Source organism: Gymnoscopelus microlampas, assembly GCF_963454915.1.
Source record: "Gymnoscopelus microlampas genome assembly, chromosome: 2".
NCBI lineage: Eukaryota > Metazoa > Chordata > Actinopteri > Myctophiformes > Myctophidae > Gymnoscopelus > Gymnoscopelus microlampas.
The window spans coordinates 44,738,553-44,753,042 of NC_139939.1; the positions used below are offsets into that span (position 1 = coordinate 44,738,553).

The window sequence follows — 14,490 nt, forward strand, 5'->3', positions numbered from 1 at the left end:
GATGTAAGTGCATAATCGGATGAACCCTATCAACCAACAACAGGGCATGGTCAGACAAAATCATGTAAAGTGGATACCAGGTAAACATAAAACCTAAACATCATTCTAACATAAGTAGCATACTGTATATGTGAACTTGTAAACTTAACCAACAAACATCTGCATCTATAATATATCGAGTACAAAGGGCATAAGTGACATTTTCAGAATTTTACAGGAGAGCTTTTCATTGATTGTAATTGTTTCGCCTAATTAAAAACAAAATATTTCAGCAATCTATACTTTTATACAGATTAGGCTACAATTAAGTTGTTTTTTCAATTACATTTCTTTGTGTTGTTTTTAATCAAAAAATCAAATATAGGCTACAATCAAAGACAGACTCTCCTGTAAAATTCTGAAAATGTCACTTACGCCCTTTGCGCTTCAAGCCAAGCCCAAGTTGCAAGTTGTGCTTTTTTACACACACGCACACACATTTGAAATATGTATTTATGTCCACATAAACAGAAATACAAGAATGGCTTGCACAAAGGACATTAACACTGCCAGTGCAGTCAGAAAACAGCCAGGTACAAAGTGCCTAAGCATTAAGGCAGAACATTGTTACATGTTGTTACATTGTTACAATGTTGGCATACTTGTCAAACACAGCAGACATCAATCATGGGTAAAGGAAACAATGCCTCCTCCAAATTGAGCGGCTTCCTATAATAGCTGATATTGAGCAGTACCTTGCTAACTGTTGGCCCTCCTTTTGGTGAGGCCGGCCATTTGAAGGCCCCTCACTACCAACTTTGACAACTACAGATGCAAACCAAAAGTTTCACAGCCTAACTGTGAGATGGTCTGCTCCAGCTGATGATATTTTAGCACTTTGGTTAGGAAGGCTTCCTCATAAGCTGCAATCAAAAGTACAGCCGATCTCGAGAATAAACACCTCCCTATGGTTTTCATTAACAACAATGACATCAGGGGTGTTAGCTGAAATTTTAGAGAACACAGAATCATCATTACACAGGCTAAACATGCTCGGCTTCACAGTAGAACACTTATATAGCATGATGGAGGACCTGAAAATGGAAGAGATATCGTTTTTATATCAAATCCAGTATTCTGGCATGCCTTTATGTAGAGTCCCTTGTATTCCCCTGTATTTTTAAGATGTGGGACATCATTTCAGCTATTTGCTCATGACCATGATGTAGGCCTATACAGTGAGGACTCGGAGCATGGTTGCCTGGAAACCAGATGGAAAGATTAAGTTTAGATGGTAAAACCTGCAACCTTGCTTTCCGAGTAAAGACAACAATGCACTCATCTATGGCAATTTTTTGAACACAGAGTGGGAGACATAATGGTCCATAGCAGGGAGACAAGCAGTTTTTCCTTGCAGTCTCAGTCTCAGTTCAGTCCAATGTTGCCTTTGCTGTTTGCTGTTGTGCCAATAGGAGGCGACCTCGGTCAGTGGAAGTTGTTGGTGTTCCGTTCCACAACACAGTCATAGTTGCTCTGACAGAGATACTGGGGTCAGATAAGTCCTCTGAGGTGACAGCCATCCCCTCAGAGGTAGACCCTACCCACTAACCCACTCCAAGGTAACTTCAGCTCAGAAGCACAGATCGTTTAAGTCCGGCCAGTGTGTGTGTGTGTGTGTGTGTGTGTGTGTGTGTGTGTGTGTGTGTGTGTGTGTGTGTGTGTGTGTGCGTGCGTGCGCGTGCGTGTATGCTTGTCCAGTGTCCACGTGCGTGCAGGTGGGCGGGACTTGGGCGGAGTTTATCACCCAGCACCATCAGTGACAGTGCTGCCACTGGAGATGATATATTACTTTCCTTGAATTGTAACGTCAGGCTTCTTCACACAAAGTCAGCGGCAGGAAAACAAGACAAGGACGAAGGCGTTAAACTTCCGTGAGAGCATGTTGAAATAACACTTGTGTTGTTTTATTATTACCATAAGACACCGCTGTCTAAAGCCGAAAGTCAGGAGGAACCAAGCTAAAGTGGCTAACTTGCTGGTTAGCTCTGTAGCTATGTGCTAGTAGCTTCCGAGGCTAAAGACATAAAGTTGTTCCTCTGGCCTAAACGAGTCAACGGCGTCTTCATTTCAAAGACTTTGCTTTGGTGTTCAACAAAATGATGCTCTTCATCCCCAAAGGAGTGACCATCACATAAAGTCAGGTAAGATGAGACTGTCTGCAGCCTAGCTCTGGTTCAGAGCGTTAGTGAGTTCCCTCTAACGCTCTGGAAGACCCCTCGCTCTGCGCATGTACAAGGAATTCCACTGTCCTGCCAGCGTTCAACTATAGTGAAAATAAACAAAACCATTTTGCTAATCACCGAAGCAAAGGCTGTTTTGTGTTGTTGAAAGTCTATTCTCGGAATGCGCAAGCCTCTCAGCACCCCACCTACTCTTTAAAATACACTTTTTGGGCAGAAAATAAAATATGTCAGCGAGACGGACATTATTTGTATTTACTCCACAGTGCCTCTACCGATCTGGGGGATTTGAACTTACCATTAACCAAAATGTAGAGGGCACTGTGGAGTAAATACGAATAATTTCAGTTTCGCTGACATATTTTATTTTCTGCCCAAAAAGTGTATTTTACAGAGTAGGTGGGGTGCTGAAAGGCTTGCGCATTCCGAGAATAGACCCTCAACAACACAAAACAGCCTTTGCTTCGGTGAGTAGCGAAATGGTTTTGTTTATTTTCACTATAGTTGAACGCTGGCAGGACAGTGGAATTCCTTGTACATGCGCAGAGCGAGGGGTCTTCCAGAGCGTTAGAGGGAACTCACTAACGCTCTGAACCAGAGCTATCTGCAGCCCAGCATGACAGCTAGCTGTACAGTAGGTGACAGGTCGGTACCGACATATTATAACTCTATGGTCGGTACCATAGAGCAGTGGTGCTCAAACCTTTTCATGTCAAGGACCCCCAAAAGTATATGTATTTGGCCGCGGACCCCCATCTAAAAACATATTTTGGGACTTTTCAAAAATAGCAGATATACATAAGGAGTGCTATGAGCTTGTAGATCTGCTAATTTTAAATAGCCAATATAAAATATGGTTAAAGTGGTTAAAATGATTAAAATGATTGTGACGCTATGATAATTGACGTTAATTCCTCCCAAGGACCCCTTGGTTCTGGTGTGCAATGCATGATAACTAACTTAACTCTGGGAGTGGGCACATCTGTTAATGGTCCATTTTGGTTCCTACTGTAACTATCAACAATTAAGCTTGGAACCCCCTCCAAGGAACCCTGGAGGTCCTCGGACGACCCCACTTAAAGAACCACTGAACTACTGTACAGTATATTCAGCCTAATGGACGAGCCAGTGGGTCGAACCCCCTCAAGGACCCCTGTGGGTCCCTGGACTCAGTGTTGACAACTATAATAGTTTTCTGTTTTTTTCTATCAGCATTCATTTATCAGACTTTCTGCTAACCAAACAAAACAAACAACTATTTGCCATAAGCCTTAGAGAATAGGTGTCTTTTCAAGGCAGCCTTAAAAGAGTCCAGTGTTGGAGCATGGCAAATGTCCATTGGGAGAGAGTTCCACTGGTTGGGGGGCTGCCACACTGAAGGCTCTGTCCCCCAAGGTCCGCTTGCTTGTTTTGGGGAATAGAGAGGAGGTCCAAGTCTGTGAACCGCAGGTTCCGTGACAGAGTGCGTTTATGGAGGAGACCTGCCCAGGTACTGAGGAGCCAGGGTGTTGCGATATTTGTAGGTGAGAAGGAGGAGTTTGTAATAGATGCAGAACTTTTAACAGGAAGCCGGTGCAGTTGTTCATGCTGGGTGGGGGTGATAGTACATGCTGATGTGTGCTGTGTGATGTATGCTGCCAAGGCTTGGTGTGGGTGAGAAGTTTGGACATACTGAAGCCTGTCCAGCCGGGTACATGATTACCTTTATGAGGCTTGCGATTCACAATTTGCTTCCCTTGTTTTAACTTTAGTTGGAGTTGAAAACTACCGCTTCAAAATCTGCACAGTCACAGGACACATCCCCCACACCACAGGGTGCATCCCCAGGCCCCATCATCCACCTAAATAATGGAGTTTGCAACGGTAAGTAACATTACAATTGTTACAATTGTTTCATAAATATGTGTTCTGTTATTGAGTGTTTATAACAATAAAGTAGAGTAACATGCTGCCACTGACTTAGCCTGGCATTGCTAGACTAATAACCCAATTTTCTTTTATAGCTCTGGCAGATTCGTCTAGTTTCCAGGCTGCCACGGACTCTCATTTGCCTCCCCACTAAAGACATAAATTAATAAATAAATAAAATAATTCTGAAATTGTATTCCAACCTATCAGCCTGTCAGACAAAGGATGGGTAAAATAGAGGTACAGTCAGGGAAGGAAACTGTTTTGAAGGAATCCATTTTGAAAAGAAGTTGTCAGTGGCTACTTTCACCATTGTACCTGCCAAGCAGATTTTTTTAATAGAAGAGGTCACCCGAACAAAAGAAAAAAACATTTTGTGTTTGTTTGTTGACCTCAACAGACAGACCTGGCACGTAAGCCAGTTCTTTAATGAGATACGCAGTAGGTAAACTGAAAGCAAAACAATGTGTATTAGGCAGAAAAGGAAATCTGAGTGTTCATTTAACTGGTAAAAAGAAAAAGGTGCAAAATGAGGTCCACAATCAAAATTTTAGCTGTGTAAGCCAGCTCAGTCGTTCACATGGAACTCGAGGCAAGTGTTACAGTCACTGTGACGTACCCTGCCAAATGGACAAAAATATGCTGTTGCGTAACACCTGAAAACCACTGGAAGCCTTGGAAGTGACGCCAAACCAATTATCTGGTGGCTTCTCATTGGTTTCTTACTACTGGTTGCCATGGCTTCCTTTTCAAACTGGCCTCGAGGGCGTGATGGAAATGTTGCTTGATTGACTTGACATGTTCCAGCCTTCATGCCATTGATTGGCTGTCAATGCTTTAAAATGGCCAGTAAGCGTATCAGATTTTGTATGAGATATTCGTTAAAATGATTCAGCTGTGTTTGAGCCCACTTGATGTCTGGAATAAACAGTAAACACTTCTAGAACCACACAGTTGCTGTCCAGATGTACTGATGCACTGCATACCCCGCCGATGACTTGTGCCCTTTCACAGAGGCAGAATCAGCCGTTTACATTTTATGGGGGCAAGAGCTAAATTCAGTTGTGATCCATTGCTTCAGATAGCAATGGAAACCAATAGAAAAAAGCCTGTGTGGATTAAGCCTCTGCTTTGACTGCAGAAGGGGGAGGGAGGAGAAAAAGCAGGAGTAAGCCATTATGTGTCGACAGAGAGGAGGAAGGGAGAGAGAGGTGGAGGGTTATTCTATACTATACTCTTTGTAGCGAAGAGGGCAAGATGCAAGCAAAACAGGATTCTTCAGCCAGAGCTTCTGGCTATTTAGGGAAGGTAGGGGAGATGGACCTGTGTTCAAATTAACTTGCATTTAATTTGTATTATAAACCTGTGTGAGTGAGTGTGCGTGAGAGAGAGTACAGTAACAGGACTGGCGGGTATCTCCTACATAAAGTAGTACTGTATATGTATGCTACTTTATGTGTGATCATCAAGCAAAATTGATTTATAGACTGCTGTATTTGTGCTCATTGTTGTTTGCCATCAACAGTCAACATCCCCCCATTGCTCCATTTATGTCACGATTGTGTTGTTTCACTCGTCTCAATCCAGCTATATTTAGCATCTGCCTCTCATGTCTGTCCATGTTTATGTCTTGTCTCCCGTCCATGCACACGGTTTGTCCATGAGGCATGCTGCTGTGTGCGTGCGTGTTTGTGTCGTTAACATTGTGTGATAATGTGTCTCTGCACATCTGCATCATCTTCCACTGGATTATGTGTTATGTTTACTGCCTCCTGCCTTTATGTTGAAACAACCATGTTTCCATACACATTTGCATTGATGCACAAATTGTTGGAGGGACCATGGTTGATCACACTTATCTTTTTGGTTATTCTATTGATATTGATTCTCTTTTTGTGTCCATGATATACTGCATTATTTGCGTATGGATTTCACTTTTTTGTGCTTTCGGTTGTATTTTTTTTGGAAGTTCTCCTGAGTCTCTGTATTGTATTGAAAAGGCACAAGTTTGACACCAAATATGCATCATATTTCCTTCAGTGTAACTAATCAATCCTTTCATAACTCTCTTCTCATCACTCTTCTTATGCTTAACTTATACTTGTCAAATAGCGGCGAGCAGCACATTGTGGGCTTGTAGATTGGCCATTTTCAGCTTGCAACACTGTCGTATGCCAAAGTATAAATCAGGCTTTCTCCTGTCTATATGCTCAGCACTCTCACTCTCACTCTCTCTCTCTCTGTGTCCTCAGGCTCATCCAGCTCTAAAAGCCTTTATGAGTGGCTCCCTGAGCGGCGCCTGCTCTACGTTGCTCTTCCAGCCTCTGGATTTGGTCAAGACACGCCTGCAGACCGTGCAGAACAACAGGCAGCCAGGGTATGTGTGTGGGACATGCATGATCTTCAAAAACACATGTTTATCACTCTTGTCTTTATAACTAGCACCTTACCTTTTAAAACATAATTTTCTCTGGGCACACATGATGCATACTGCACATCGTGTGTGCGCGCGCGCACACACACACACACACACACACACACACACACACACACACACACACACACACACACACACACACACACACACACACACATGATGCATACTGCACATCATGTGTGCGCGCGCGTACACACACACACACACACACACACACACACACACACACACACACACACACACACACACACACACACAGACACAGACACAGACACAGACAGTGCTTGAATAAAATCTCTGGGCAGTGCCAGGCTGTGTTTATGTCCCACACAAAGCAATTAGTCACACCAGCAGCATACAAATAGTCGTGTTCACAAGCCATTACTCTGCAATTATGTTATTTAAGGACAGGCACTAGAAATAGAAATGTCAACAGCAAACAGAATTATTAAGAAATCTTGGGCTGGGAGGAATCCTTTACCTCTGAAATGAGTCTCAAGAAAAACATTGGCATATTATTGGTTAATTTGCATTATAATAAATACAGAATTCCGCATACTATGCATTTCCGCACCAGGAGGTCTATTAGACCAGAGAGAGAGAGAGAGTCATAGGACAATGACAAAGTTGCATAACAGTGCTCAACTATAACAACGGCACAAGCAACATGCTAAATCCTTAAAAATACAAGCACTCATGCGTACAAGCAATCCCTTACGCACAGATGGGGTCGCACAGAAAAACGCGATGCGGCTGCTCTTTGGAAATAACTCAGTTACTTCTGAGGATTGAGCAGCGAACCTTACGCTCAACAGACTACGCACTAGATTGACATGTTAGTCTTCCTTAATGAAAATATATAGACTAGCCTACAAGCAGCCAGTTGCCTGGGTTGGTTGACTCCCTTGGACATTTGATTTTCTTTAGTTAATATCAATGTCATAACCTTTTTAACCAAAAACTTACCCTACCTTTTTTAAGAAACAAAAATGGATGTCAGAACAATGTTTTTTTTTACACCCTTCTTTAAAGTACTGCTAATTACGTCTTTCTGTGTGTCAGTCAGCCACTGGATATGGTGTTGTGTGTGTGATTTTGTGTACAGGATGAATTTTTATGTGTGGGTTAGAGTTTGTAATGTGTATGGACTTCATATGCCTCTCTAACATTCTTCCAACTCCTCCCATAGTGCACCAAAGGTGGGGATGTTTGCCGTTTTCGTCAACGTCATTAGAACAGAGAACGTTTTCAGTCTGTGGAAGGGAGTTTCTCCAGTAAGTATCCAGTTTCACTTACAAAGTAAAATCCTCAGTGTTAATTTATCCTGTTGTTGTAACTCTAGAGAGTGTACAAATGGAATGGAATGGACGGGATGTAATGGAGGTCCCTGGAACAAAATCTTTTCAGATGGGGGTTCGTGGCCAAATACATATTAATTTTGGGGTCCTTGACTTGAAAAGGTTTGAGAACCACTGGTGTAGATGATGCACATTGCTTGGTTCCACACTTAGTGATACCAGTAACTAGTAATATTTGTGTAGTGAGCAAGCATAAATTGTATGTATATACAGTATCTAGTGGTTGAAATGTCACCCTTTGTCCTCTCTGCTCAGTCATTAGTGCGCTGCATACCCGGTGTGGGCATCTACTTCAGCAGCTTACACTCCCTAAAGCAGCACTTATTCCTGGACCGGGGCCGGGTGCCAAACGCTGGCGAGGATATTCTGCTGGGGGCTGGGGCCAGGACTGTGGCAGGGGTCTTCATGCTCCCCGTCACTGTCATCAAAACTCGCTTTGAGGTGAGAGAATTACTCCTTCAGATTAATGTGGGACAAATACTTAATTTCAGCTTGTAGATCTGCTATTTGCAGTGAGACACACCTTCATATGCAGAGTGTAAATTAAGCATGAGAAAATGGTGATAGAGAGACCTGCAGTATGTCTGATTGTTGAACTAATGCCTAACTGTATGAGTTATAATGGATGCTGTGCTGTGGTCATTGTTTGTTTTGATTTTAATTTGTCCTGACACAATAGATGTCAGTGTTGCATTGTTGGCACTCAGCTACTGTATGTGGTCAATGGTCTACCCATTTGTGTGTGCTGGTTGGATAATGGGGTGATTCTAGTTAGACAAATTATTTGATGCCGACTGTGTGTGTCTGTGCAAGTTAATAAATGAGTGAGTTGTAACGAGATTGAATGTTTCTCCTGCTTCATGTACATTTCGTTATGTGTTGTATTTCAGAGTGGCCGGTATAATTATACGAGTGTGACGGGTGCTATGCGGAGTGTCTATGACACAGAAGGCATCAGGGCTCTCTTCTCAGGACTGACTGCCACACTGCTCCGAGACGCTCCGTTCTCTGGCATCTATTTCATGTTCTACAGCCAAGCCAAGAGGTCCCTGCCTCAGGGTGAGCAACACTCAGCAGCACCAGGCAGAGTTATGTCTAGCATTCTGGAACACTAGGAAGCAGGCCACACGGTTATTATGGCTACACTACCATAGAAATTGTTAAAGCAACATTGACATCGAGGCAACTGCCGATTATTTTCTTCGCGATTATTCTATCAATTATTACTTTTTTACAATTTGTAAATGTCCCTACTGTCAATTATATAATGTATTTAAAATATCTTAATGAGGGTGCCCACAAAGCAACAGATTATGTTTTATGGAATCTTGGGCAAAAATCGTACCTCTTTATCTAATGCAGCTCCAGGTCTTTACACACGGGGGGGCTTGATGAATAAACAATATGAAAATCGTTGCTGAATATTTCACATCAAAACTATTCATGTAGGTTAATGCCTTTGCCGTAAAAAAAACGACCTCATTCCGAATAAAAATTACGTTGCTATATCATTTTTGCTGTGTGTTTCCGGGCGCCTTAATCCCACACAAAAAAGGCCCCTGGTGTGGAATGAGGACCTTTATTATGTAACTTGGCTCTGACTGTTGGTGTTTCTTCTTCAGACGTCAGTTCAGCCAGTTTTGCTCCGCTGGTGAACTTCAGCTGTGGCGTGGTGGCTGGCATCTTGGCCTCCGTGGTCACCCAACCCGCAGATGTAGTAAAGACCCACATCCAAGTCAGCCCTTCCCACTGGAACACTATAAATGCGGTACGCTACATCTACAAGGTGAGGGCTCATCTTTTTTCCAAATTTTCACCAAATAGCTGTGGTAGATCGGCGGCTGGTCTTGGCATATTCTCGCGTATAGGTGACATCTAAATTTAATCTAGGGGCTAAAACTGGGAACAAATTGGAGATTTTACAAACGATTGCATTGCAGGTCCTATGCAAAGACTTTAGAGCATCCTTCACATTGGAATTATTTTTTGTCTTTAAATGTCATACACGTGAGCAGCACACATGACCTTAATGGAAACAAGCCCTGAGGGTTTACGTGGGTTATCCTTTTAGCATTCTTTTGTATACATCTGTGCCACGTGCCTTGTTTTTGCAAACTGTTAAAGCAGGGGTCTTCAACAGGGGGTCCGGGACCCCGAGGGGATCCTCAGTTACTACAGGGGGTCCGCCAAATGTGTGATATGATATGATGTTTTTTTTTACCTTAACCACTTGAACCCTAGCATCCCCTTTCTGAGGAGAACTTTAGCCAAAAATAGCAGATCTACAAGCTCTCAACGCCTCGCGCTGCGAGGCGTTGTGAGCTTGCAGATCTGCTATTTTTGGCAAAGAGGTGTTTGGTGTAGAGGGAAAAAAAGAGCAGGCCAAGTAAACAAAAAAAGTTGAATCTGAAACACAATTTTATACAATATAGAGGGGGTCCCTGCTTCATCTCTCTCTCTCTCAGCTAGGGGGTCCTTGGGCTGAAAACGTTGAAGACCCCTGTGTTAAAGTATTAAATCAATCAAAAAAACGTTATCAGGATTGGTATTCAAAGCAGTAGGCATATGTTTGTTAGCAGAGGGATTCTCCACTGTTCTAGCCCTTACATTGAATTTAGATTACCCTAAACATATCGCTAGGCGGAGATCTCTTATCCTCTGGGCCCAAGAGTTCAAAAGGTTTAATCCCTAGCCGAGTGGATCAGATTTGGATTTTGGGTGTTAAATATATTATTTGATTAATCAAAGTAAACATATATTTCTCATTGACATACGGTTTGCTGAGGTAATCTATGATCTCAGCTAAGATATCAAAGTGATCCCAATCCAGTTTTTTTGGTTTGAAACTATCCAAAATCCAAATCTGAGCCACTCGGATAGGGATTAAAAGTTAGATTAAAACTCTTGGGCCCTGGCTACAGTATGTGAGACTAGTCTTGGCAAGTTCCTAATTGTAAGCAGCAAAATAAAATGACATCTGTGCATCTCTAACATACTGAACACCTCCTCCTCCTCCTCAGGAGAATGGCCTGGGCGGGTTCTTCCGAGGGGCTGTGCCCAGGTCTCTACGGCGAACTCTGATGGCTGCCATGGCCTGGACTATCTACGAGCAGCTTATGGCTCGCATGGGCCTCAAGTCCTGAAGAGAAACGTGAGCAGCAGGTTGAAGGAAATAAGAAGGTCAATGTTATGCATATCATATAAAATTCCCTATGTGAGAGGAAAGTGTGGATATGATATGGAATTCCTTATGAAAAAACGCATATCATAGACCGTTATCTTGCACTCCTGGAATACTAAAGGGCTTGATATGCTGTACTTTGTTGTGTGTGGTGTCGTGCACTGAAAATAGCAGATCTACTCACTCAAAACGCATCATGCCGTGCGGAGCATGTGAGCGGATCTGAGCGGGGGAAATGCCGCTCCAGGGGGCTGTTGTCACGCTCGCTATCCGCTCATGTTGCTTCCCACCCCCGCTACGTCGCTCGCCTTGATTTGCACTCTACTCGCTCAGCAGCAAAAAAAAAAAATCACAGGTATTTTGCTGCATGTCCGAAACACTTCCTTTATTGGCACAAATGCGTCCCCATCAGTGTGTAGAGAGCCTAAATGGACAGCAACTATGATGCAAAACACGCCATCCAAGTTTCCTTTTCATGTAGGCATTGTCTTTTTTTTTTTAATAAGACGGACAATATTAAATCCAGTGGGTTAATGATTAATCACCAAGTTCAAGAGATAGAGAGGGGGACTCGCCTAGCGAGTGTAGTGGTTCAGCCAAAACACGTCACTTGCGTTTCAAACATAAATATATTCGGTGTGGATTTCAGAGGCATTTGAATGAAATCTTGATCAGGGACGTGCGCTCTGCACTTCTGTTGCAGTATTGAGGATTTTGTTGTGTTTGTCCGTGCGAGCGGGCATGCTCAAAACATGTGGTGCACGGCCCCGACCGGCATGGCTTGGAGTGGCCGGCGGTCCTCGCTCCAAGTTCGCTCCTACCTTTTTCTAAACCCCCCCCCCGCTAACGCGAACAATTGTCCCACGCCGCTCCAGCTCCGCTCACATGCTCTGATGCCATGCCGCATTGTGAGCTTGTAGATCTTCTATTTTTGGTGTGCTACACCGGTGCGCAAATAAGTATAAATCTTAGTCGTGAAGACAACAAGTTGTTTGAGTAGAATTGGTTAAAAGGAGTGATAAGTGAAAGTTCTGTGCCTGTGTGACTATGCGTCTATGGTCTGTATGTACAATGTGCGTGAAAATATTCCTCTGCGTGTTTGTGTGAGATTGATGTAACACCTGATACACTCTAATAACTGTGTTGACCTGAAGTAACACTCCCTCACTGCTGTGAAGTGACCATGTCCCTTCTCCTACAACTCCAGTAACATGCTAACAGAAGCTACTGCTGCTTTTCATGGAAATATAGCTTACTTTGATATGGTAACGGGATGCACAATTAATCATTCATTATATCAGTATTGGCCGATATTTACTTAAAAATGCAATATCTGTAAAATTTGTATCTGAAAAATAATCCAGATATTTTTAGCCAATAATTTATTTTATGATATTTATTTGAATGTGAAGCTGAAAAAAGCTTTTGTAATGATTGAAGGCTCCAGACTCAATCAGTGTTTTCTGAGGAACCTTTCAAAAGGGTTGACCTGTAGAACAAATACAAGTTTGGAAAAAGTATAAATAAATGTTGCATCTTTTTTTTTTTTTTACTACATTTACAGTAGTGTTTAAACTAATATGTGCATCAGTTGGCCCAATAAATCAGGCAAGAATGCCCTCTTTTTTTTTGAAGGCCGCATCTGCACCAAGAGTCACAGTTACTGTGTAACAGGTATAAGGTAAACCCTACTGGAAACTTGTATTGCAATATCGGTATCGACCATGCAATTAATTGGTTATTGGATTTTGGCCAAAATGTCAAAATCTTGCATCTCCAAGGTGACACTCAACCTGCTGTAACCTTTTGGAGTATCAGTTGAGGTGACCAAAGTATATTGATAAAGTACACCAGAGACGGAGAGGGGCATGCACATCTCTGGCTTGTGCCATATTTATGAAGCTTGCATCAGATTTATTGTTGTTTCTCACTCTCACAATGACTTATATTTATTTACGTAAAGCTTTCTTTCAAGCTTAGAGACAATCACCAGCTGTGCATTGTGAAATACAGGGTGAGGTTTGGCTTATCAATTTCAGTGATCACTATAAAGCCATTCTTACAACACTTCCATAACCAATGCCAATTTAAACCCTGTGTACAGCCATGGTGCATTTGTGATGAAATGTAATATAAAACCAGATGTGCTTTCTAATCATCAATGATAGTCGATCTCATCTGGGCCCAGAAAATGCAGCTAAAAGCTATTCAGGAATTTCATGGCACAACAGTCTCATCAGGATTGTTGAGAGTACTGTAACCAATTTGCAGCAACATTATCATAATATGCAGCGCAAGTTGCAAAGTTCGTGTTTTTGATTTCAAAACAAATATTCTGATGGTGGGATAGAATTGTTTTTACTAATATTGGAGGGATTGGTACAATGTGCACTAGTTCTTATGAAACAAAATGGCAAAATCCTGGAGAGACTACATAGATTAACATTTAAGAACATCCTGTTAACATATTTCCTTTACAATAAGCCTATACATGAAGCATTACTATTGTATTAAGCCGCTATGTGAGTCTTTTATTGTGGTATCATGGGACATGGTTCTAATTTCCATAGTTTTGTATATAGTTACTGAATATATAGAGATGAGACCTATTTTTATGTAGATTGTATAGTGTGCCATCGACTATGGATATTTATTATGTTAGAAAGATGTGTTATGTTGAAAAGTAGCAGTGTTTACCCCCCCGACCCTCCCCCCCGATGATGAAAAAAATGGGATATTTAACATTATGCACCCTCTGCAGTCTTCCTAGATTTTTTTTTAACATAAGTCACTTACATGCTCTGTTCCATCATGTCGTTTTTGGTTGTTTAGGTGACATACAGTATGACATGCTTACCAAAATGAATGGGCCAATGTTCGCTAACACTGTGCTGAGAGACAAAAAGAAGAAAGTTCCTTAGCGCACAATATTTCTAATGAGAATGGCTATGGTGTTCGTGATAGGTGCAGCTATTGATTACCTCCCCAATGTCTGGCATGATTTTGGGTCTCATAGCGTTGGAGTCTACTTTGGGACACATCACTGTGTCTTGTTGAGCATTGAATGCACTTTAGCAATAGATGCACATTATGTTATTGTGTGAACCAAGGCCCCATTGAGGCTAGTGAATGAGGATGGTTAGAGATGAAGAGTGGCTGACAGTAGGCCTACTGTGAAAGTTCATTTGTATCAGCTTATGTCTGTCTTACTTTGCTGTGCCAAACTAATGTGTGCGCTATACTTCAAACATTGACATTTTGACCTGGCATTTCTGATCATATCATTTCTAATAGTGCTTGTTGATCTGTTGGCGTGACTACTGTATATGGTCATTGTTGTGGATATTTTGTCTGTGCATGTGTTTGCACAGGCAGACACTGTGCCTG

General features: G+C 42.2%; 1 protein-coding gene across 1 annotated transcript; it reads left to right on the plus strand.

The window, feature by feature from the left end:
* Positions 1–1,800: 1,800 nt before the first annotated feature.
* On the plus strand, positions 1,801–13,173 carry LOC311035445 (mitochondrial glycine transporter B-like). Its single transcript, XM_084043645.1, has 8 exons — positions 1,801–2,180; positions 3,971–4,082; positions 6,380–6,504; positions 7,754–7,838; positions 8,178–8,363; positions 8,813–8,981; positions 9,545–9,708; positions 10,943–13,173. The coding sequence occupies exons 2-8, from the start codon at positions 4,068–4,070 to the stop codon at positions 11,063–11,065; spliced, it is 867 nt and encodes a 288-aa protein (XP_083899771.1). The 5' UTR covers positions 1,801–2,180; positions 3,971–4,067; the 3' UTR covers positions 11,066–13,173.
* Positions 13,174–14,490: the final 1,317 nt, after the last annotated feature.